We start from the raw sequence: 26,777 nt of genomic DNA on the forward strand, positions 1-26,777 counted from the left end.
TTCTTCCAAGACAGATTTGTTCGTTCTTTTGGCAGTCCATGGTATATTCAATATTCTTCGCCAACACCACAATTCAAAGGCATCAACTCTTCTTTGATCTTCCTTATTCATTGTCCAGCTTTCACATGCATGTGATGTGACTGAAAATACCATGGCTTGGGTCAGGCGCACCTTAGTCTTCAGGGTAACATTTTTGCTCTTCAACACTTTGAAGAGGTCCTTTGCAGCAGATTTACCCAAAGCAATGCATCTTTTGATTTCTTGACTGCTGCTTCCATGGCTGTTGATTGTGGATCCAAGTAAAATAAAATCCTTGACAACTTCAGTCTTTTCTCCATTTATCATGATTTTGCTCATTGGTCCAGTTGTGAGGATTTTTGTTTACTTTATGTTGAGGTGCAATCCATACTGAAGGCTGGATCTTCATTAGGAAGTGCTCCAACTCCTCTTCACTTTCAGCAAGCAAGGTTGTGTCATCTGCATAACGCAGGTCGTTAATGAGTCTTCCTCCAATCCTGATGCCCTGTTCTTCTTCATATAGTCCAGCTTCTTGTGTTATTTGTTCAGCATACAGATTGCATAAGTATGGTGAAAGAATACAACCCTTAAGCACACCTTTCCTGACTTTAAACCAATCAGTATCCCCTTGTTCTGTCCAAACAACTGCCTCTTGATCTATGTAAAGGTTCCTCTTGAGCACAATTAAGTGTTCTGGAATTCCCATTCTTCGCAGTGTTATCCATAGTTTCTTATGATCCACACAGTCGAATGCCTTTGGATAGTCAATAAAACACAGGTAAGCATCCTTCTGGTATTCTCTGCTTTCAGCCAGGATCCATCTGACGTCAGCAATGATATCCCTGGTTCCACGTCCTCTTCTGAAACCGACCTGAATTTCTGGCAGTTCCCTATCAATATACTGCTACAGCCATTTTTGAATGATCTTCAGCAAAACTTTGCTTGCGTGTGGTATTAATGCTATTGTTCTATAATTTCCACAGTCAGTTGGATCACCTTTCTTGGGAATAGGCATAAATATGGATCTCTTCCAGTCAGTTGGCCAGGAAGCTGTCTTCCATATTTCTTGGCATAGATAAGTGAGCACCTCCAGCGTTGCATCTGTTTGTTGAAACATCTCAATTGATATTCCATCAATTCCTGGAGCCTTGTTTTTCGCCAATGCCTTCAGAGCAGCTTAGACTTCTTCCTTCAGTACCATCAGTTCCTGATCATATGCCACCTCTTGAAATGGTTGAATATCGACTAATTCTTTTTGGTATAATGACTCTGTGTATTCCTTCCATCTTCTTTTGATGCTTCTTGCGTCATTTAATATTTTCCCCATGGAATCCTTCACTATTGCAACTCGAGGCTTGAATTTTTTTCTTCAGTTCTTTCTGTTGAATCTCACATTTAAATGAACATTTTCTGAATATAATTATTTTTAGTACATCTATGACATTTGATAAAATTGTGACTTTTTGAGCCCATCCTTAGCTATACCTTCTATATTCCTCAGAAGTCATCTTGGGATCCATTCTTCACTTCCTGGCATCACTCTAAGTGAGGCACTACAGAAGCCCTATGCAGCTGAACGGCTTTCCCAGATAGAGGTGGAAATTTTTTGGTTGAAGATATATGAACGGTTGTCCTCCTTTTTCATCTTAATCAAGTGTATTTCTTACCTTCTACTTTTTTTTTTTTTTTACTGTAGGATGGCTGTCCGGAATATGTGTTACTGTGCTTTATAATCTCAATCAATGCCTCTTTCAATATTGTCCTCAATGAAGGACAGGGGTCATGGGCCAGGTCAGCCTAACTTGGGCTGATTTTTTTAATGTCTAATCAATGATGATGCATATAACTCATTTACCTGACAACATACGTTCAGTAACTAAGTCCTTCTATCCTGTTAACATTTTCCAGAATGTAACCTTGAGTCTTCACTTCAGTTCAAATCAAGTTGAAAGTTCTGGTCCTCAAATATAATGCTACTTTCTGCAACCTTAGCTTTGGCCATGTTATGTTTCTTTTAATTTCTTAGAAGGAGATAGGGACAGGGACAGAGACAAAGATAGACACAGAGACAGAGAGAGAGATAGAGATAAAGGTAGGACGCACACATACACAGAGAACAAATGTGTCAAATATTAACAATGATTTTATTTAAGATCATGCAAGAGTTCATTGTCATATGTTCTTGTAACTTTTTACAGTTCTAATTTTTTTTTTAAATGAAGTATACTTAAAAAAACATTCTGGCAAATAAATTGCAATGAGGAATAAAAGTAAGAAAGGGGAGACCTATATAATAAAAGAGCTTGAACTAAAAATCAGATGATGGTAAAGTATGAACTTAATTTAAATCCTGTTTTGAACAAATTATTTTCATCACAGGCTAAACTGGAGATATTTAATCACACCAGCTGGATATTTTATGATATTAAGAGATTTTTTTTTTTTGTTGTTGTTTTTTTTTTAGGTTGGATAATGGCTTTGTGATTATAATAAAAAAAATCAATTTTAGAGATATATACTGAAATGGGAAATTATATGAAGTTGGAAGTTTTGTTAAAAATTTTCTGGGGCAGAGGAAGGGGTATTAAATGGGGTAGGATAAAATGAAACAAGGTTGACCATGAGTTGATAATTATTGAAGCTGAGTGATGGATACATGGGCATTATTAAATTATTCTACTTTTTTAATGTGCTTACAATTTTTAAAATTAATTAAATGCTCTGGGCCAGATTATTTGAGTTCTAATATGGGCTACACATTAACTTGTTATATATCTTTGAGTTAGTTATTTAGCTTCCCTGTGCCTTAGTATTCTCACTAGTGAATTAAGGAAAAGGTGTCCTGGTGGTGCAACGGTTAAGCACTCAGCTGCTAACTGAAAAGTTGGTGGTTCAGATTTACCAGCCACTCCACAGGAGAAAAGACCTGCTGATTTGTGCCCATAAAGACTGCAGCCTAGGAACCCTGTGGGGCAGTTCTACTCTGTCCTGTAGGGTTACTAGGAGTCCGAATCGACTAAATGGCACACTATAACAAAAAAACAAGGAAATGTAGAAAATATGTATCTATATAATTTTAGTCAGGATTAAGTGAGTAAGTATATATATAAAAGTATACATAAAAAAAAAAAAACAACCCATAGCGACTCTATAGGACGGAGTAGAACTGCCCCACCAAGTTTCCAAGGAGCGCCTGGCGGATTAGAACTGCTGACCCTTTGGTTAGCAGCCGTAGCACTTAACCACTATGCCACCAGGGTTTCTGAGTAAATATATACAAACTCTTAATCAGTGCCTGACCAAAAACAAATACAGGATAAATGTTAGCAATGATTATTATTAAATTACTCTTTTTCTCTTCAAATATTGTCTGAGGCTGATATTTTTAAAGAATGCAATTTACCTATGAATCTCAGTTTAAGGTACTTGAAATTTTCGCACTTTTGTAGACAGAGAAAGCAGGAAACTATTTCTTCTCTGAAGGAATATCAGTCTTAGGTAGAAAAAAATTACAGCATAACAAGACATAATCAAATATCCAGAGAGAAGAAATAGCTTTAGCGTAATGTAATTATCGAGATGAATCAACTAGCTGGCAAAAAAAAAAAAAAAGTTGTTAGTTCTAGAAGATTGTTCTGAGAGCTAATTCAACTTTCAAACCAAAAAGTAATACCATTATAACGTCTATATTAATTGGAATTTTATCTCTACTTCGCACACTTTAACCATGAAATCATAGTAATTGATTTTTGTTTCATTTAAATTGGCTAATCCACAAAGTATTATTCTGAAGATTCTAGTAATAATTCTGTGGGCAGTTTAGATATACATGACTCATTTTAACTTTATAAACTTTTTTTTTAACATAACAAAGGCAATCAAAAAGATTAATAGAGAATAGGTCACAAATCTGATGAGAAATGGTAATTTAATTATTGAAATTTATGGTATCATAAATAAACAATTTAAATGAGCTTGCAGTTTATCATCTCCTGCCAGCTACATAGTTCATAAAGTTAATAAAACATAATAATGGATTTCTCTCCTTAAAGTGAGGTCAGCTATGTATTTATAGATTATGGGAAATGTATTTATAGATTACTACAAGATGTAACACCCATATCAGGATGAAATTTGTTATATATGATGTATGTATAAATATATAGTACCATACATCAAAGAGAGAGCCACCGATTAAATGACAATCTGTAAACCACTTTTAAATTTTGTGCAAGCAATTTGAAAATTCAAACTATGAGTCCTTTCTATCCTGTTTAGTCTCTGAGAACAGGGACTATGTCATTGCCTCTCAACATCTTAGTGGCTAAGAGAGTGTCTTACAGAAGCACATAGGAGGCTTGGAACCATAGTTATTTTGAATTTACAGGAGTTGAGTATAAGAGAATCTGTAGGTTAGAAACATATATTCTCTAGTCAGGACTGACGTTTAGGTCTTCTTCATATCAGCTCTTCAGTGAAAGAATCGAGCCATATTTCAGCATGTAAACCGTATTTATTTCTGCTGTGCATTGTAAAAAAAAAAAAATTTTTTTTTTGCATTGTAGGAGGCATAAAATTCTAAATACATTTAGATTTAAGAACACCTAGAAGCTACAGTCAACATTTTGCCATTTTATGCTTTATAAATAAAAGCTCATGATGACTGCCTACATTTTTCATCTTTTCAGGGGTTTGATTGTATAGCAAAGACTTAGTCATGTTTATTTACTGTGAACATAATGAAAACAATCTGTTTATAGAGTTTATAACCTTTTCAATTTATAGAGTTTATAATCTTTCAGTTTAGCAAATGACATAGAAGTCTGCCATTTTTCAAAGACCAGATGATATTTTAAAGAGTAGCCTAAATTGATTTGGATCAAGATGAAAACATTTAGTCAAATGAAATCTAGTTGTGGTGATTAATAAGGTACTATAGAGATATGTAAGGAGGCAAACAAACCAAAATACAAACTTGACTATTTATGCATCAATATAGACTTCTTCAAACAGGACACATTTTAGATGTTGTTCAGAACTGAAGTTTTGCTTTAACTAAGCCATTGCCAGAAATACATGGTTGGATTGACATAGTCATATGATTTTCATTTGTTCTGTGTTCTAATAGGGTAAGAATTTATTCAATCAAGGGCTTTTCTATTTTTCTATGATTTCCTTTTCTTCTCTGTACTTCTACATTTTTTCCATTACTTTTCCTTTATTTTGACTTCTTTTATTAATCATTTATTTTCATGAACTCATAATTCATTCTATTTTGAGTTTGTTGCTATTTCATTTTTTTCTTTTGTTATATTCTGTTTATAACTGTAATTATTATACTGAAGTTGACAACTGTAAGAACAACGTGCACTCAGTGGAGAGCTAATTGATTCCTTCTTTGAAATTTTATTTTTTAGGACTATGCTGAGAAGGAAAATACCATAGCAAAAGCTCTGGAAGACCTAAAGGCCAATTTCTATTGTGAACTCTGTGATAAGCAGTACTACAAGCATCAAGAATTTGACAATCACATTAATTCTTATGACCATGCTCACAAGCAGGTAAGAGATATCCAAAGCTATCTTCAAATTCTGATTTTTTATAGCAACTTGAATTGTGTAGGCTTATAGCATCACATTTTTTATTTATTAGTTTTTTGACATAAAAATTTTAAAGAAGTAATTCTGGAGTAACGATTACATGATTTGTAGCCAAAGGTATTTTTTAAAGAGCACCAAAAGCAAAGTCTGAAAAAAATAGGCAACAGGAAGAAATACCATTCAATTTTTTTGTGTGTGATTGACAGTATCTTGAAAACAATATTCTACAGTTGATGACTTTCTCAATGTCCCCAAATTTATTATGTGTAAGTATTTTAATCAAGTAATTACATTGATGAAATGTAAATGTATTTTATACATAGTTCTTTATAGAAAGCATTTCATAGTTAACCATTTTTAAAAAGGAAGATTTTTGTATACTAAAAATGACCCACTGTCATTGAGAAATAAGGATTCAATATAGGTATGATTTAGTTTAACATTATTTTTATTTCTCTATCAGTTGTAAATCCGATTGATTTTTTTCAACACTGTGTGTAATGATGCATTTAAAATAGTGATGTTTGAAGTTAATGATAAACTTCATTATATGCCTTGTACTTATCAATGCAACTTCATCTATTATTTAGCTAATTTGATATGCTATAGCAGTTTCAGTTGTCATCAATTTAAAATCATTTTCTATTTTAGCTATCACCCACAAATACCATTTAGAGTATTCCTTTTGATAATAATAAAAAATGGAGTTTTAAACACATGAACATGCACTAATTTCCATTACTATTATAATTATTTAGCATAGGTAAGAAAGAGTAGGAGAATAAAAATTACAATAAGTGCTTGTGAACCAGTTAAATCTGATCTATTTTGTTGTCAGTCATCTATTCTTCCATAACAAAGGAACTATTCTTGGTAGTCTGTGATAAGGAGAAAGTTACCCTTCATTAACATGGTATCCCTAAATAATGTATACTAAATTGAATGGATAAGGAAGACCGAAGAAGAATTTGATGCCTTTGAATTATGGTGTTGGTGAAGAATATTGAATATACTACGGTCTGCCAAAAGAACAAATAAATCTGTCTTGGAAGAAGTACAGCCAGAATGCTCCTTAGTAAGGAAGATGGCAAGACTTTTTCTCACGTACTTTGGACACATCATCAGGAGGGACTAGTCGAAAAGGACATCATGCTTGTAGAGGTACAGCAAAAGAGAGGAAGACCCTCAATAAGACGGATTGACACAGTAGCTGCCATGATGGGCTCAAGCATAGCAAGGACAGTGAGGATGGAACAGGACTGGGAAGTGTTTAGTTTTGTTGTACATAGAATCACTATGAGTCAGAATCAATCCCATGGCATCTAACACCAACAGTATTCTGACTGCTATATATTGGTTATTTTCTATCACTGCTTTTGGTAGTCCACAGGCAATGACCACCAATATTGTTTTTTACATAGTCTCAATTCATACCTAACAATAAAAAGTTGAATGGAACTGGACAAAAAAATTAAGAGATGATTACAAAATTGGAAACACTAAGGTCCGTAAAATATATTTAAAAAATTAGTCATAATTGAGCGATAATTTTATACCCCTAGATTAGACAAAATAAACTTGTTAATACAAAGTGATAATGATATGGATAATTGTAAAATTTTACACATCATTTGTAGAAGTATGAATTGATTTGGCAACTCAGGAAAATAATCTTATGAATTTGTATATCAGAGGGCCACAATTTCATTGTTAAGTATATACCTTCTAGCAAAATTCTCAATTTAATTTTTCAGTAGGATCAGCATCACTTGGGGATTTGTTAGGAAACAAATTCTTGAACTTCTCCCCAAATCTACTGAATCAGAAACTCTGGGGTTGGGGGACCCCCTGATCTGTGTTGTAATAAGTCTTCCAGGTAATTCTCGTGCACACTGAAGTTTTCATTGTCCTAAAGAAAATTTTGCACATGTACTCCAGGAGACATTTACAAGACTGTCCATTAAAGCATTGTTAATTAAAACAAAACAAAGCTTGTTATTAATGCTAATATCTATGGAAAACAAAATTCATAAATAAATTGTGATATATTTACAAAATGCAAAATAATTCTGCAGTGAAATAAACTAACTATAAGTACACATACCATGAAAGAATCATAGAAATACAATATTCAGTGAACAAAAATTTGCAAAAGACTACACACTTTCTGTAATGTTCAAAATAAACAAAACAATGCTATTATTGTTTTAAATGATATAAGCATATGTGATCAATTCCTTTTTTGTAAAATGGAAAACAATAAATACAAAATTCAGGACAATGGTTACTTCTAGGAGTACAGGAGGGTGATGGGATACCAAAGGATCATGTGAGCAGATGAAGTGATACTAACAATGTTCCAATACTTAAGCTGAACAGTAGTATCAGGATTATTCAATTTATTATAATTCTTTATATGATTTCCTTTCCAAGGAGCACCTGGCGGATTCAAACTGCCGACCCTTTGGTTTTTTTTTTTTTTTATGTATCAAATAAAAAAATAGTATGTAGTAAATTGTTAAAAAAGGAAATATAATGGTCAATCAAATATTATGATCTCAAAAGCTTTGGAATTATTATATCATAGTTATAGAAACTGTGTTAATTGCAATTAAGTAGTAATTCAGTGATAATGGAGAATTAAAATTGACACTACTTAATACTCTTTCATGTCCCATTCAAACACTTCATCATCTTTTTTTTTCTTTTTTAAATAAACCATTTCTCTCACTTTATAATTATCAATTTAATCTTGTTTCAAGTTTCATTTTGTTAAGCTTCACTCAGATTCAGAATAAAATTTTTCACACAAAAATAATTAAAAAGTAGCAGAACATTTCTATTGCTCTTTCTGTTGTATTATCATTGGATCACACTGGCCTCTTATAAATGCAAAAAGTTCACAAATCATTCTGTCACACTTATAAGTTTATAGTATGATTTATTCAAAGCCCAGAGAAACACAAGTTTTTAATAACACACAAAAAATTTCATTTTAGGCAGATATGTGACAGTTTAAGTGCAAATCATTTTTTTAAGCAGTATGTTACTATTAGGTGCACAACAGAACGAAACACTGCCCAGTCCTGCGCCATTCTTACAATCGTTGTTATCCTTAAGCTCATTGTTGCAACACAGCTATATATTATTATTTTAAAAAATTAAGAAATAGTTTTTGTATGACAGTAAACACAGTATTTTAAGGAAACCCTACTGGCTTAGTAGTTATGTACTACCGTCTGCTAACTAAAAGGTCAGCAGTTTGAATCCACCAGGCACTCCTTGGAAACTCTATGGGGCAGTTCTACTCTGTCCTACAGGGTTGCTATGAGTCAGAATCAGCTCAACAGCAATGGGTTTGGTTTTTTTTTGGTACACATCCCAACACCCCTGGGACCATCTCACTTTTTCCTATTTTCCAAGTTTAACTATTAATGTTGTTAGTAGTGTCTTATTAGATAGTAAATAGTAATAATGGAGCCCTGCTAGCACAGTGGTTAATAGCTTGGCTGCTAACCAAAAGGTCAGCAGTTCAAGCCCACCAGTTACTCCTTGGAAACCCTATGAGGCAGTGCTACTCTGTCTGATAGGGTCACGACGAGTCAGAATCAACTTGACAGCAACGGGACTTTTATGGTAATAATAGGTATATTTATTCCAAACAGTAACATTTTTTGAGACATCTAAAGAAGATAGAAGTTTATAGGAAATGACCTAGTAAGCCTGACTCTTTGTACTAGTTGTATATTTACCAAAACTCTGGAATTTTGTTTTGAGGAAACTATATAAACATACAGTTGTGTGTGTAGCGAATGCATTTGCAGAATCAGGAAACCTGAGTACTTCCAACTGGCTCCATCACTAACTGCTTTATGTCCATAGCTTTTTATCGTAGCTTTCCCAGGGCTCTGTTTCTCCATCTACAAACAGAATTTAGACTGGATGACTTTCATTGGCCTTCCTGGCTCTAAAAGTTGAGAATTCAAAATCATTAACTGTAATGTATAATTTAGGCCTATGTTCATCATAAATAATCAAATGTGTATTTAATTTTCAATTCCACATTTGTAAAGTGGTTCTCTCACATGAAAAGAGGATGATTAAGAGTTTCCAGTGAATTTATGTCAGTCTGAATTCTAGTCATTGAGATTACAAAACAAAAGTGAGGATTTTTCAACATGAGGTAGACAGAGTTTTCTCTAAATCATTTCACTTGTTCATTTGCCCTTAAAGTAAAGCCATGCTGTGTCTGTTCTCTCATCTGGCAGCCTATGGGCCTTTCAGGTTATTTTCACCATAAGAGATTTGTCATACTGATGCTATGAAGAGATAGAAAAGGGAATGATTGCCCTATTGCTGCTGCCCCTCAAACATCTTGATTTTTTGCTTTAGCAGCATCAGTGTGGCTGAAATACCTCTCAAAAGACATTGAAGTGACCTTCACCCAGCACGTCAGGATTCAGTTCCTTGTGGCTTGCTGTTTGTTCTGCCATAGAGGAAGTCAAGGTCAGGTTGGGTTGTTGGAATTTTGTTGTTCCTACAGGGACTTGTACTGCTATAGAAATGGAGTAATTTCATTCCCAATTTTGGATATTTCCTCATAATTTAAGCTGCTGTTCACTGATTGATAGTGGAGGAAGGCATCACTTCTTCATATTTGGTATAAATATTCATCTGCAAAAAATATTTAAACATTGATTAAAGAGTAAAAGATACAGGTAAAACAAACAATTCAATCCACTGCATAAATCTTCCCTGGGATTTTACTTGTAGTGTATACTTCAATCTAATTGTAGTTTTTCAGAAAGATTTTTTTTTTTGAGAAATTTGAGGATAGAAACAAAGAAAAACATACAGTTTCTTCCTGCAGAGCCTCCACCCACCCACAGACATGTGTGCACACACACACATGCACAGACCATAATCACCCTGTTATGACATTCACTATTTAAAGCTATGACTTGAATAGAATTAAATTGAGGTTTTTTTTAAATTCTTGAGTCTGAGCCAGCCTCTGAAAAGAAAAATCAGTTCTAGTATCTGAACTCATTCCATTTTTGTAAACCCTCAGAAATGCTGTTCAAGTCTTCTTCCCTTCCATCTTTCATTATCTATAAGGCTGATGGCTGTGTATTAAATCAATCAATGTTGAAGAGAGAGAAAAAAAATAAAAAAGCTAGAACTGAGAAGAAACATTTCTCCCCTAGGTTACTAAATATAACATGCCAAAAAATAGGTTAAAAAAAAAAAAAGATTACAGTAGAGAAACACACCTAATTTTAGAGACTTCAGTTTATAAATGTCAATTAAGCATTATAAGCCAATAAAACGTATCCTCTCCACCCCTTTGTGTTTGTTTCCACTAAAACTTTTTTTTTGTTTTGAAAACAAACAAACAAAAACTGTAAGGAAACTATTTTGAGTCAAAGTGATGTATATGTATTTTTTTGTAACAATTATTTATCTTGGCGGTATATAAAATATTTGTTCCCCGTATGTTACATGGAGCCCTGCTGGCACAGTGATTAAACATTTGACTGCTAACCAAAAGGCTGGCAATTTGAATCTATCAGCTGTGCCGTAGAAACCCTACTGGGCAGGTCTACTCTGTCCTGTACAGTCGCTATGAGTGGGAATGGACTTGATGGTAATGGGTTTAGGTTTTTTGGTACATTACATGCTGATTCAGTTGGTACTGTAAATGATAATGTGTGCCTTTATTTTATTATTTTATTCATGGCATAGTGGTTAAGAATTTCGCTGCTAACCAAAAGATCAGCAGTTCCAATCCACCAGCCACTCCTTGGAAACTCCATGGGGCATTTCTCTGTCCTACAGGTTGCTATGAGTTGAAATCAACTCAACGACAATGGTTGGTTTGGTTTATGTTAATGATAATAATTTAATATATATATTTTTATTTTTGAGAGTATACCTGTTTTGGGAAATAGTTTATTTGTAGATTTATTTATACTTCTTTTAAAGAAATTAAGACAGCTTCTGGGAAATATTTTTAATCAAATCAAAATTTTAAGAAGAAAATGATCAAAAAATATAAAATCTAAGAGTAACATAACATAGGAATTTGGGAATAGTACTTGTCTTTGAACATCCTGAAAATCAAAATACTTACCTCCTTTTTATCATATCAAGCACCAAACCCTAAATTTTTTCCCTATTGTCTCATAGTACATTTTAAGATTCTCCTGAAATCTACAGCGTCTGAGCTATCAGGCTTTTTGCCATCTAGGATAGAATGTGGATATGGTGTAGAATGACAAAAATGATTCTATCTGAATATTAGAAGCCCAAGGAGGAGTTCTGAAAAGTAGCAATCCCAGAGTCTGGTACAGGTATTTTGTTAGAAGGTTTCCACAAGACTCTTACATAAGGCTAGGGTTGAAAACTCCTTTGACGGTAGAAATACCAAGGTCTATGTGCTTATTATTCTGTTTAACTTGAAATCTGATGGCATATTTTCACCCTTCTATTTGGAATTGGGTTTTTTTATTATATAGATGAATAGCAAAAGTCCATTCTTACTGTTTCAGAAAAATTGTAAGAAAAAAAAGAAGGTGGCATGAGAAGCAGTTAAGCGTGTGTGTTCTGATTTCTCCTCCATAGACAATGACCCAGAGAGCAGGAGACATGTTTCAAATAAATGGAGAAAGTAGGGATACTGGAAAGAGAATGACTTTTGGCTTGCCTTCTCCATACCACCTTGAAACACAGCCAATATTAAGATAAATTCGACAGCAGAATGTGTTTAAGCAATAGCATTGCTGGAGCAAGGCTTATTGGAGCCTCCTGAGGATGTTCTCTGTTTAAATATGACATCAGTTCTGCCCAGAGATTCCCCTTGTCCTCTCAGGGAGACTTAGAAGGCAGCTGATTTGAGATCTGATCATTCTTCCTTGAAAAGGGAAGAGATGAAGGTAGACTACCTGGGCCAATGAGCAGATTGATAGTATTCCTGGACTCAAAGATGACTACCATGCCAGTGATAACTTACATGAGACTGAATCTAAGTTACCAAAAGAGAGCTACTAAGTTTTAACCAAAGCAAGAAAAAAACAGACAATCAGACATACCAGGCACTGACTTCGGAAATGGAGGCAGCATTAGGACCGGGCATAGAGAAACCAAGAACTACATAGCAAGAATGAATGGCTCTCACTAAAACTAACTCCAAATGGATCAAAGACCTAAATATAAAATCTGAAATGAAAACAATCATGGAAGAAAAAATAGGGAGAGCACTAGAAGCCCTAATACATGGCATAAACAGTATACAAAACATTACTAACAACGCACAAACACCAGAAGAGGACCTAGAAAACTGGGAGCTCCTAAAAATCAAACACTTATGCTCATCCAAAGGCTTCACCTAAAGAGTAAAAAAATTACCTACAGACTGGGAAAAAGTTTTTTGGCTATGTCAAATCTGATCAGCTTCTGATCTCTAAAATCTGCATGATACTGCAAAAACTCAACAACAAAAAGACAAATAACCCAATTAAAAAATGGGCAAAGGATATGAACAGGCTTCACCAAAGAAGACATTCAGGCAGCTAACAGATACATGAGGAAATGCTCACTATCATTAGCCATCAGAGACATGCAAATCAAAACTGCAATGAGATATCATCTCACCCCAGTAAGGCTGACATTAACCCAAAAAACACAAAATAATAAATGTTGGAGAGGTTGTGGAGAGACTGGAACACTTATACACTGCTGGTGAGAAGCTAGAAATAGAACTACCACATGATCCAGCAATACCACTCCCTGGAATATATCGTAGAGAAATAAGAGCCCTCACACAAACAGATATATGCTTACCCATGTTCACTGCAGCACTGTTTTCAATAACAAAAAGATAGAAGTAACCAAGGTGCCCATCAACAGATGAATGGATAAATAAATTATAGTATTTTCACACAACGGAATACTACGCCACAATTAAGAACAACAATGAATCCATGAAATATCTCATAACATGGAGGAATATGGAAGGCATTATGCTGAGTGAAATTAGTCAGTTGCAAAAGGACAAATATTGTATGAGACCACTATTAAAAGAACTCAAGAAAAAGTTTAAACACAGAAGAAAATATTCTTTGATGGTTACGAGGGTGGGGAATGTGAGAGAGGGGTATTTGCTAATTAAGTAGTAGACAAGAAATATTTTAGGTGAAGGGGTAGACAACACACGATATAGGGGAAGTCAGCACAACTGGACTAAATTGAAAGCTAAGAAGTTTCCTGAATACAACCAAACACTTCGAAGGCCAGAGTAGCAGGGGTGGGGGTCTGGGAACCATGGCTTCAGGGGACATCTAGGTCAACTGGCATAACAAAATGTATTCAGATAATGTTCTGCATCCTACTTTGGTGAGTGGTGTCTGGGGTCTTAAACACTAGCAAACAGGCATCTAAGATGCATCAATTTGTCTCAACCTACCCGGAGCAAAACTGAATGAAGAACACCAAAGACACAAGGTAATTATAAGTCCTAGAGACAGAAAGAGCCACATAAACCAGACACTCCATCAGCCTGAGACCAAGAAGAACTAAATGGTGCCCAGCTACCACCAACGACTGCCCTGACAGGGGATACAACAGAGAATCCCTGATGAAGCAAGAGAATTCTCTTAAAAATTCTTGTAAAAAGACCAGACTTAATGGTCTGAGACTGGAAGGACCTCCAGAGGTCATGGCCCCCAGACCCTCAGGAACCATTCCAGAAGCCAACTCTCTAGATAGGGATTGGACTGGACTATAAGAAAATATGATAAGGGTGAGGAGTGGCTTCTTGCCTCAAGTGGACACATGAGACTATGTGGGCAGCTCCTGTCCAAAGGCAAGATGAGAAGGCAGAGGGGGACAGAAGCAGGTTGAATGGACATGGGAAATACAGGGTGGAGAGAAGGATTGGGATGTCACATTGTAGGGAGAGCAACTAGGGTCACATAACAATGTGTGTATAAGTTTTTGTATGAGAAATTGATTTGAATTGTAAACTTTCACTGAAAGCACAATACAAAAAAAAAAAAAAATGTATGGATCTCTGCTACCACAAAGACATATAAGCCCTCTCCTAAATTATCCCCCACACCCTCAGAAACTAAGATTACTTAAAGGAGTCAAGAGAATAGGAATTGAAGACTTGCAATTAGTTAGTGGGCCATTTAAATATGATTTTAAATATTATTTATTTTCTACTACCTGTAAGCCACCACTCACTGGTTTGTCTTCCTCCATACTGTGGTGGATTGCATGTTGCTGTGATGTTGGAAGGTATGCCACCTGTATTTCAAATACCAGCACTGTCACCCAGGTAGACAGGTTTCAGCGGAGCTTCCAGACTAAGACTAGGAAGAAGACCTATCTACTTTGGAAAAAAAATTGGCCAGTGAAAACTTACGAATAGCAGCAGAACTTGTCTGATACAGTGCTGGAAGATGAGCCTTTCAGGTTGAAAGGTACTCAAAATATGACTGGGAAAAAGCTGCCTCCTCAAAGTAGAATTGATCTTAATGATGTGGATGGAGTAAAGCTTCTGGGACCTTCATTAGCTGATGTGGCACGACCCAAAATGAAAAGAAACAGTTGCAAACATACATTAATAATCAGAACATAGACTGTGCAAAGTAAAAATCTGGGAAAATTACAAGTTGTCAAAAATGGAATGGAACTCATAAAGATCAATATCCTAGGCATTAGTGAGCCTCAACAGACTGATATTGGCCACTTTGAATTGGATAAGCATATGACCTACTATGCCAGGAATGACAAATTGAAGAGGAGTGGCACTGTATTAACTGACAGACAAAAAGAGCATTTCAAGATCTATCCAGAAGTACAACCCTATAAGTGATAGGATATTATCCATGTGCCTACAACAAAGACCTGTTAATACAACTGTTATTCAATTCACATATCAACCAATGATGTCAAAGGTGAAGAAATTTAAGATTTTTACCAATTTATGCAGTCTGAAATTAATCAAACATGCAATCGAAATGCTTGATAATTACTGGTGATTGGAATTTGGACGTTCGAAACAAATAAGGATTGGTAGTTGGAAAATATGGCCTTGGTGATAGAAATTATGCTGGAGATCACATGGTAGAATTTTGCACTGCAAACACCTTTTTCAACAACAGAAAAAGTGACTATACGAGTGGACCTCGCCAGATGGAATACGTAAGTATCAAATCAACTACGTCTGTTTAAAGAGACGATGGGGACACTCAATACCATTACTCAGAACAAGGCTAGGGGCTGACTGCAAAACAGACCATCAACTGATCATATGCAAGTTCAAGTTGAAGCTGAAGAGAATAAAAACAAGTCCATGAGAACCAAAGTAGGACCTTGAGTATATACCACCTGAACTTTGAAAACCATTTCAAGGATAGATTTGATGCATTGAACACTAATGACTGAAGACCAGATAAGTTGTGGATGACATCAAGGACATCATACATGAAGAAAATAGAAAGTCATTAAAAAGACAGGAAAGAAAGTAAATACTAAAATGGATGTCAGAAGAGACTCTGAAATTTGCTCTTGAACACAGAGTAGCTAAAGCGAATGGAAAAAATGGTAAAGTAAAAGAGCTGAACAGATTCCAAAGGGTGGCTCAAGAAGACAAAGTAAAATATTATAACGAACTATGCAAAGACTTGAAGTTAGAAAACCAAAAGGGAAGAACACACTTGGCATTTCTCAAGCTGAAAGAACTGAAGAAAAAATTCAAGCCTCGAATTTCAATACTGAAGGATCCCATAGGCAAAATATTGAAATACACAGGAAGCATCAAAAGAAGATGGAAGGAATACACAGACTCACTGCACCATAAAATTCAATCATTTCAGAAGGTAGTATGTGATCAAGTACCGATGGTACTGAAGGAAGAAGTCCAAGGTGCAATGAATGAAGGCACTGGTGAAAAACAAGGCTCCAGGAATTGATGCAATGCCAGTTGAGATGTTTCAACAAATGGATGCAAGGCTGGAAGCTCTCACTTATCTATGCCAGGAAATTTGGAAGACAGCTACCTGGCCAACCACTGTAAGAGATCCATTTTGGGCCCATTCCAAAGAAAGGTGATCCAGATGAATGTGGGAGTTGTTGACCAATATCATCAATATCATATGTAAGTAAATTTTGCTGAAGATAATTGAAAAATGATTGCAGCAGTACATACACAGGGAATTGCCAGAAATTCAAGTCAGATTCAGAAGACGATGTGGAAAGAGGGATATCATTGCTGATGTCAGATGGATCTTAGCTGAAAACAGAAAATACCAGAAAGATATTTACTTGTGTTTTATTGACTATGCAAAGGCATTCGACTGTGTGGACCATAACAAATTATGGTTAACAATGTGAAGAATGGCTATGTAGAACCTGTACATAGACAAGAGTCAGTTGTTCCAACAGAATAAGGGGATACTGCATGATTTAAAATCAGGAAAGCTGTGGGTCAGAGTTATATCCTTTCACCATACTTATTCAATCCGTATGTTGACCAAACAATCCAAGATGCTGGACTGTAGGAAGAACAGGGCATCAGGATTGCAGGAAGATTCATTAACAACCTGCAATATGAAGATGACACAACCTTCCTTACTAAAAGTGAAGAGGGTTTGAAGCACTTAAGAAGATCAAAGACCATAGCCTTCAGTACGGATTACACCTCAACATAAAGAAAACAAAAATCCTCATAACTGGACCTATAAGCAACATCATGATAAATGGAGAAAATATTGAAGTCGCCAAGAGTTTCATTTTACTTGGATACACAATCAACACACATGGAAGCAGCAGTCAAGAAATCAAAGGTAGTATCACATTGGGCATAACTGCTGCAAAATACCTTTTTAAAGTGTTAAAAATCAACGATGTACCCTTGAGGACTAAGGTTTGCCTGGCCCAAAGTCATGATATTTTCAATCGTCTCATATGCCTGCAAAAGCTGAACAGTGAGTAAGGAAGAGCCATGAAGAATTTATGACTTCAGATTATGGTTTTGGTGAAGAATATTGCATACACTATGGACTGCCAGAAGAATGGAGCCCTAGTGGTGTACTGGTTCAGAACTTGGTTGCTAACCAAAAGGTTGGCAGTTCCCATTAACAAGCCACTCCTTGGAAACCTTACAGGGTAGTTCTACTGTGTCCTGTGGGTTCGCTATAATTCAGAATCGACTCCACAGCAACAAGTTTTACGGTCCAGAAGAACAAACATCTGTCTTGGAAGAAGTACAGCCAGAATACCCCTTAGAAGCCAGGATGGCGAGACTTCGTCAGATATGTTATCAGAAGGACCAGTCCCTGAAGAAGGACATCATGCTTGGTAAGGTAGAGGGTCAGAGAAAAAGAGGAAGACCTTCAACCAGATGAACTGACACAGTGGCTGCAACAATGGGCTCAAATAGAAACTATTGTGAGGATGGCACGGGGCAGGGCAGTGTTTCCTTCTGTTATTCATAGGGTAGCTATGAGTCGGAACGGACTCAATGACATGTAACAACAACAACTCAGTAAGTGATTTCTTAGGTAGATGGATTTACTTAAACAATAAAGAAGCAGAATTGTCTTTTCACATTTGTGGCATAACATGTAGAAAATTTTCACCCAGCAACATGTTTTACCAGTAAGCCTTTCTTTATTAATAATACCAACATTTATTTTTAGTTTTAATCTGTCACAATGATGGAACTCTTACAAAATTGCCAGAATATTCTAAATTATGTCAGATTTGATTATGAATAAGATAAAAAAAAAAAAAAGACTGTAGAATGGATAGGGTGAGCTAACAGTGAGGAGTTGTGAGCTAGTATTTTAAACATAACTGTATTGATGTGGATAACTTGGGTAAACACAAATTAAGTCTGTATTTCTACAAACAAACAACAATGCTTCAAGGAATGCTAGGAACAGAGAAAAAGGAGATAAATGTATATATTTATGTTTATTCCTCTTTTATCCAGGAATACAAATATTTGCCTCCTTTCTAATTTAAAGTTGATAATGCTATGAGTGATTAGTATCTCTGGAATAGCTTTGACAAAGGAGAATTCTTCTTAATGACAATCATTTCCTCAGTGCATTTATATACATTTGGTTTCTTTATTATAATTATACTCTCTGATGTTAGAACATGGTGATGTGTGCAATCCTGTCACAAACAAACATTCCCATTGTTTAAAGAAATGATTTTACTTTTTATTGCATGCTGGTCCCTTCTATGCTTTTTCATGCTGACACAGGTAAAACACCCTTTTTTTATTTTTTTTAATCTGGACTTTGGAGAAGTCATAAAATTGGCAAACACATGCTATTGTGTAACCTTGTATCATCATTTCTTCACATGTTGAAATTCCCTTGTGTCACAGTAAGCATTATTTTATGGACAGTTTCTGAGATATTACAGATGAGTATCATATCTATATAGACCTGAAAATGACTCTAATAGTGATTGTTCCAGGAAAGACAAGAAATAGACTTAAAATAGTATGGATCATTCATACTCGTATCAAGTAATCCTGTACTGTTGTTATTACAGCCACTGCCATCGAGTCGATTCTGACTCATGGCAACCCTTTAGGACAGGGTAGAACTGCCCCAGAGGATTTGCAAGGAGTGACTGGGGGATATGAACTGCGACCTTTTGGTTAGCGGCCATAACTCTTAACTACTATGTCACCAAGGTTTCCACTGTTACTAGGTGCTGTCAAATTGGTTCTGACTCATAGTGACTCTATGTACAATAGAAGGAAACACTGCTCGGTCCTACACCATCTTCACAATCATTGCCAGGTTTGAGCCCATTGCTGCTGCCACTGTGTCAATCCATCTCATTGAGGGTCTTCCTCTTTTTCACTGACCCTCTGCTTTATTAAGTATGATGTCCTTCTCCAATGACTTTCAAATGACCATGCCTTGCAAGAAGGCGCAGTGGTTAAGCATTTGGCCGTTAACCTAAAGATTAGCAGCTCAAACACCAGAAACCACGGCGTGGGAAACAAATGTGACAGTCTGCTCTTGTAAAGGTTACAGCCTTGAAAGCTCTGTGGGGCAGTTCTATTCTGTATTATAAGTGTTGCTATAAGTTGGGATCTACAAGAGAGCAGTGTTTATTTATTTATTTATTTTTGCAAATAGTAGTCAACCTTTTTGTATTTTGTAAGGTCAGTTTCCATCATTTTGCTCATCATTTTATCTTAATCACTTAACACAATATCTAGCTCATGCTGACATTTAATAAATGTTCATGACAATAACACTTTGAAAAGAAGAGAAAAAGGATGAAAAGATAGACTAGGAGGAGGAAAGGATATGTATCCTCAGGTTCTCTTGTTAAATCTAAAGCTTTTAAACATTTTTTTTCAAAAGCTAAATTTTAAAACTGTTTATATTTGCATGAATTGCTATTCTTTTCACTTTAAAATAAAGAGTGGATATAAATTATATCTACATATAAATATGTGTGTACATAATAATATATATAAATATATTATGAAATCTGAAAAAAATCCAGTTATTTTACCTTAAAAATAAAAATTGTTTTTCCTAATATTCTTTATATGTGTTAATATTTTTAGGTTTTCTGTATTCCACAATATTCACATGAACATTGTCAACAAGATTTAGCTGTTTTTATAGAATTTTCATGATAATCATTTTAATGGATTAATAATATCCCATCATGTTACATATTTTAATTTAACCATTCTTTATTGTTGAATATTTGGATTGCTTTCAATATTTTAACTTGAGTATTCTGATAACTTGCTTCAGATTCTCAATTATTCAACCTCGCTTTAAGAGCCTGAAAATGAGGATGACGTATAGAAATTATGCCGATATGTCTTAATTTTATAAAATGTGTAGCAATCTAATTGATATATGACATACTGATTTCATAGAAAATCATTTTCGTAATGGTCACACATTTCAAACTTCCTTAATTAGCAATTTTACTTTTGTCATAGTTAGGAATTTTTTTTCCTATGGCATGGATTGTTTAGTGTGAAATTTAATCACTAAAATATAACATTTGTTATTAATTTACTATCTTATTTCATTACTACTACTGTGGACAACAGATATGTATATTAGCATGTATGTATATTTTTATATTTAGGTATCGATTTAGGTTAGAAAAAGGAGTCCCCGAGTAGCACAAATAGTTAAGCACTCAACTACTAGATGAAAAGTTGGTGGTTCGAACCCACCTAGAGGCGTCTCAGAAGACAAACCTGGGAACCTGCTTCCAAAATATCAGCCATTGAAAACTCTACGGAGCACAGTTCTACTCTGACACACATCAGGTCTCTGGGAGTTAAAATTGATTAGACGGCAACTAGTTCACTGGCCATTTTAATGTCTTAAAATCACTGGACTGTTTCAACGATAGTTTAGATTTCATTGGTAAACTAAAAAGAATACTAAGAATTAAGGTTTAGTGAGAATTTATTTCAATTAAATTTTTTAAGAAATAACATATACATTTCACAATACAAATAAAAAGCCTCAACTATGAAATTTATAATATGCAACCACTTCTTACACTAAAACATTTCAATCTTTATTCAATTATCAAGTGAGATTAATATGTTATACTGCTCATGTTCTTTATATTGTTTCTGTTTAACATTAATTTTAATATAACTTAATACATTTTAAAAATATTTAATAATCTTGTAGAATTTTTCTGAGACTAAAATTAGTATTCTAAAGCTTAGCATTTAGACAGATTGCTTTTACAGACATGGATTCATAGTTGAGATCACAGCAAAAACTCTCTTTATAGTGTTTAGCAAATTTATACCGACTCCCCCCCCCCAATTTAAAAGGAACTCATTTAGTCAAATTATGGTAATATGAGCAGAAAAAAAAATACTGTAAGGGCTATGACCTGGGATGACATTTATCTTTTATTCAATCCATTGCTTTGAGTACGAGTAAATGTGAAGGCATTTTTACACCAAGCACTGTATTATTTACAACTGCATTTCAAGAAAAATATTAATCATATAAATATTAAACCAAATATAACATAAAATTATAAGTGTGATTAATATGAAGACAATTTCCTAATATATTTTCTTTAGCTAAGTAATTATTATTTTTTGTGCCAGAATTCTGGGAATCATATGAAAGATGCTATCCATGCTTTCACTTTCATAATTTGAAAAAGAAATGAACACAAACTATATCAGAGATTGAAAAAAAAAGTTGTATTTATCCCATCTTTAGGTGGTTTATTATGATTCTTTATCCTTTTAAGAATAGTTTTATCAAAAGAAATGTTTTTAAAAAAGAAACACTTTTAAAAGTGTTGGAGTTTATTAAATATGAACAGAAATCTTCAAATGTCTTGCTTGAAATACCTTTTTTTTACTTATAGTCTTGTGGTTTCATTCATTCATTCATTCATTCATTTATCAGTTTTAATCAACTTCAAAAGGACTATTAAAGACCTATGCCTTCAGGGTTCTGAAATCTGATAGGGAGTAAATATAAAAATGAAAAATAACACTATATGCTTATAACATCCAGTTGCAACCTGAGCAATACTATGTACCACAGAAGGTCAAAGAACAAAGGATTTACTAAGAAATAAGAAGAATAAAGAAGTGCTTTGGAAAAGACACTACATAATCTTGGCGTAAAATTGTGGGTACGATTTAGTTAGGTAGAGACAAGAGGACATGTTATGTTTACTGTAGACTATGTGACTGTGGAAGGGCTCCTGATATGACACCACTGTATAGAGACCTGTGCTACATGCTAAGGGTTTTAGACTTAGTTTTGTATGTATTCATGAACATTTTTCATTGGGACAATAGCATGATGAATATTTTAGATTGATTGGTTTGGTTATCATGCCTTGAAGTTTTTAGAGGTGGGAGTGGAGGCTTTTGGGAGGATGTGAGAAGAAGATATATATATATATATATATATATATTTACCAGTCAGTGACAAAAGAATCTTTTTATAAGGGTCCTGGCAGAAGGTCTGGGTAAGGAGTAGAAACAAACACTTTGGAGGAAAGTTGGATAATATTTGCTGATAGGTTGAATAAAGGGAAGTAGATAGAAGTGTAAAATATTCTGGAGAATGTATGATTGAATAAAGAAATTTAGAGGCTTAGTTTTGGGAAAACTATGAATTACTTTTGTGTGGCCTTTCTCGCCATGGTCTTGTAACTCCAACCCAAGTGATTCACTGGGACCAGGCACATAAAGTCTATGGAACACTAACAAAGGAATTGGTCGGTTTTGCCATCCCTCTGGGCTTAAAATGAGCCATCCCAGAGGCAGGAAAAAGTGAATCTCACCACCACTGGGGAAGAAGAGCTAAAAGCAGAGTTATATCTTTGGACCTGGGATTCCTGAACTGAGAAGCTCCTGGAACCAGAAGACTGAGAGAGAAAAAGAGAGAGAGAGAGAAGCATGGGTAGAGACATGGTGGCAAGAGAGACTGTCAAGAGATGATACATGGAGTTTCCCAGCCCATGGAGCGAGAATGCTGAATGCCTTTTGGCAGGAGCCTTGCTGGTGGTATAGGATGCCTCTAGGTACTTGGTGGAGCTAGGTATGCTGACCCATGGAGCTATAGCTGAGCACCTTGGTGCCAAGCCTTACTGGTGGAATGGGGTGCCTCAGGGAACTTATCAGCAGAGCTAAAGAGCTTTGTAACACTTGCCTGAGCAGGACAGAGGCCAAGGGACCAGAGAGAGGCGTGCCTGTGAGCATGACTGAGAAGAGGCTGTCCTGATGGAAGAACTGACTCATGGACTTGGGACTTGCCAGTCTTCACAATGATGTGAGCCATTTCCTCTCTTTCTCTCTCTCTCTCTCTCTCTAAGCCAAAAATAAACCAAACCCACTGCCATCGAGTCGATTCTGACTCATAGCAACCCTATAGGACAGAGTAGAACTGCCCCACAGAATTTCTAAGGAGCACCTGGCGGATTGGAATTGCCAACCTTTTGATTAGCAGCTGTAGCTCTTAACCATTACGCCACCAGGGTTTTATATATATATATATATATATATATATATATATATATATATATATATATATACACATATATATACACACACACATACAGACACACACACACATTCACTGGTTTTGCCTCTCTAGAGAACCCAGACTAAGACATTGGGCTATATGTAATGAAGGATGGAAACCCTGGTGGCATAGTGGTTAAGAGCTATGGCTGCTAACCAAAGGGTCAGCAGTTCGAGTCCGCCAGGCACTCCTTGGAAACCGTATGGGGCAGTACTACTCTGTCCTTTAAGGTCACTATGAGTGAGAATCATCTCGATGGCAATGGGTTTGGTTTTTGTTTTGGTCATGAAGGATAAAGGAGATGGAGCCAAAGAAAGTTGGGAAAGCATTCAGACTGTGATACAGGTCTGACTCCTGTGAAAGGGAACAGAAAGGAAAAGGGATTAGTTTAGAGTAGTATAGCTATCAGATTCTTGGTCTGTTGCTCAGCACAGTCACCTCTTCTAATGAAGGAGATAAGTGCCAAAGAGGACTTCTTAGTCTCATACTTAGCCTTTAGCTGCTTGCTAATGGTCCTCAGTTTTTCATTATCCTTCCACAAGACTTCAATACTATTTAGTGTTATATGCTGCTAGCCTTGTAGGATTATTCATTCCCTGTCTTCAAATGCTTGAAACATTGTATTGTACTTTTGTCTTCAAATGCCTGAAACATTGTACTAGCAAGGACATTCAGTCCTACCAGGATGGAGAATTTTACCAATTAAGATCCCACTTTGTTCTAGGAAGTATCTGCATCCCACACACCACTTAAGGTGGAATATTCTTTGTCCATCATGTAGCAGTTGAACCAGTTACAAAATTCGTGTTACCACCTGTATTCTCAGAGTACTCCTGGCATAATTTATTCTTCTTTGGGTTTTCATGAAGCTCACTCAAAGACTGGATTAGACCTGCAAGATATTTGTTGGAACAAATGACTATAAAGGATATGTTGTGGTTGTTGTTAGGTGCCGTCCAGTGTGTTCTGACTCATAGTGACTCTGTGTACAACAGAACGAAACACTGTCCAGTCCAACGCCATCCTCACAATTGTTGTTATGCTTGAGCCCATTGTTGCAGCCACTGTGTCAATCCATCTCTTTGAGGGTCTTCCTCTTTTTTGCTGACCCTCTACCAAGTATGATGTCCTTCTCTAGGGACTGATCCCTCCTGATAGCATGTCCAAAGTATGTGAGATGTAGTCTCGCCATTCTTGCTTCTAAGGTACATTCTGGTTGTACTTCTTCCAAGATAGATTTGTTCATTCTTTTGGCAGTCCATGGTATATTCAATATTCTTCACCATGACCAAATTCAAAGGCATCAATTCTTCTTTGGTCTTCCTTACTCATCGTCTAGCTTTTGCATGCAAATGAGGCAACTGAAAACACCATGGCTTGGGTCGGGCACACCAGAGTCTTCAAGGTGACACCTTAGCTTTTGGCCACTTTAAAGAGATCTTTTGTAGCAGATCTGTCCAATGCAATGCATCTTTTGATTTCCTGACTGCTTCTTCCATTGTTGTTGATTGTGGATTCAAGTAAAATGATATCCTTGACAACGTGAATCTCTTCTCCATTTATCATGATGTTGCTTATTGGTTCAGTTGTGAGGATTTTTGTTTTCTTTATGTTGAGGTATAATCTATACTGAAGGCTATGGTCTTTGATCTTCATCAGGAAGTGCTTCAAATCTTCTTCACTTTCAGCAAGTAAGGTTGTGTCATTTGCATAACACAGGTTGTTAATGAGTCTTCCTCTCATTTTGATGCCCCGTTCTTCTTCATAGAGTTCATCTTCTCAGATTATTTGCCCAGAATACAGAATAAATAGGTATGGTGAAAGGATACAACCCTGACTCACACGTTTCTTGATTTCAAAATACGAAGCATCCCCTTGTTCTGTTCAAACGACTGACTCTTGATCTATGTACGTGTTCCTCATGAGCACAATTAAGTGTTCTGGAATTCCCATTCTTTGCAATGTTATCTATAATTTGTTATGATCCACACAGTCAAATGCCTTTGAATAGTCAATAAAACTCACGTAAACATCTTTCTGGTATTGCCTGCTTTCAGCTAGGATCCATCTGACATCAGCAATGATATCCCTGGTTCCATGTCCTCTTCTGAATCTGGCTTGAATTTCTGGCAGATCCCTGTCGATATACTGCTGCAGCTGCTTTTGAACAATCTTCAGCAAAATTTTACTTGCATGTGATATTAATGATGCTGTTTGATAATTTCCACATTTGGTTGAATCACCCTTCTTGGGAATAAGCATAAATATGAATCTCTTCCAGTTGGTTGGCCAGGTAGCTCTCTTCCAAATTTCTTTGCATAGACGAGTGAGCAGTTCCAGTGCTGCACCCATTTGTTGAAACATCTCAATTCCGTCAATTCTTGGAGGCTTGTTTTTCACGAATGCCTTCGGTGCAGCTTGGACTTCTTTCTTCAGTACCTTTGGTTCCTGATCATATGCTACCTCTTGAAATGGTGGAACACTGACCAATTCTTTTTGGTATAATGACTCTGTGTATTCCTTCCATCTTCTTTTGATGCTTCTTGCATCATTTAATATTTTCCCCATAGAGTCCTTCACTCTTGCAACTTGAGGCTTGAATTTTTTCTTTAGTTCTTTCAGCTTGTGAAATGCAGAGTGTGTTCTTCCCTTTTGGTGTTCTGTCTCCAGCGCTTTGCACATGTCATTGTAACACTTTACTTTGTATTCTTGAGCTGGAAATCTTCTGTTCAGCTCTTTTACTTCACCATTTCTTCTTTTTGCTTTAGCTACTTGACATTCAAGAGCAAGTTTCAGAGTCTCTTCTGACACCCATCTTGGTTTTTCTTTCTTTCTTGTCTTTTTAATGACCTCTTGCTTTCTTCATGTATGATATCCTTGATGTCATTCCATAACTTTTCTGGTCTTTGGTCATTAGCGTTCAGTGCATCAAATCTATTCTTCAGATGGTCTCTAAATTCGGGTGGGATATACACAAGTTCGTACTGATTTTCTTCAGTTTCAGCTTGAACTTGCATATGAGCAACTGATGGTCTGTTCCACAGTCAGCCCCTGGCATTGT

At 35.7% G+C, this 26,777-nt stretch overlaps 1 protein-coding gene across 1 annotated transcript in view; it reads left to right on the forward strand.

The window, feature by feature from the left end:
- The window catches only part of ZNF804A (zinc finger protein 804A), a 299,120-nt gene that overhangs the window by 256,843 nt on the left and 15,500 nt on the right, over nucleotides 1–26,777 (forward strand). The window contains exon 2 of the mRNA XM_049887611.1: nucleotides 5,436–5,579. Within this exon, the coding sequence (XP_049743568.1) occupies nucleotides 5,436–5,579 (144 nt within the window). The remainder of the gene's footprint in view (nucleotides 1–5,435; nucleotides 5,580–26,777) is intronic.

Source organism: Elephas maximus, chromosome 6 (assembly GCF_024166365.1).
Source record: "Elephas maximus indicus isolate mEleMax1 chromosome 6, mEleMax1 primary haplotype, whole genome shotgun sequence".
Lineage (NCBI taxonomy): Eukaryota > Metazoa > Chordata > Mammalia > Proboscidea > Elephantidae > Elephas > Elephas maximus.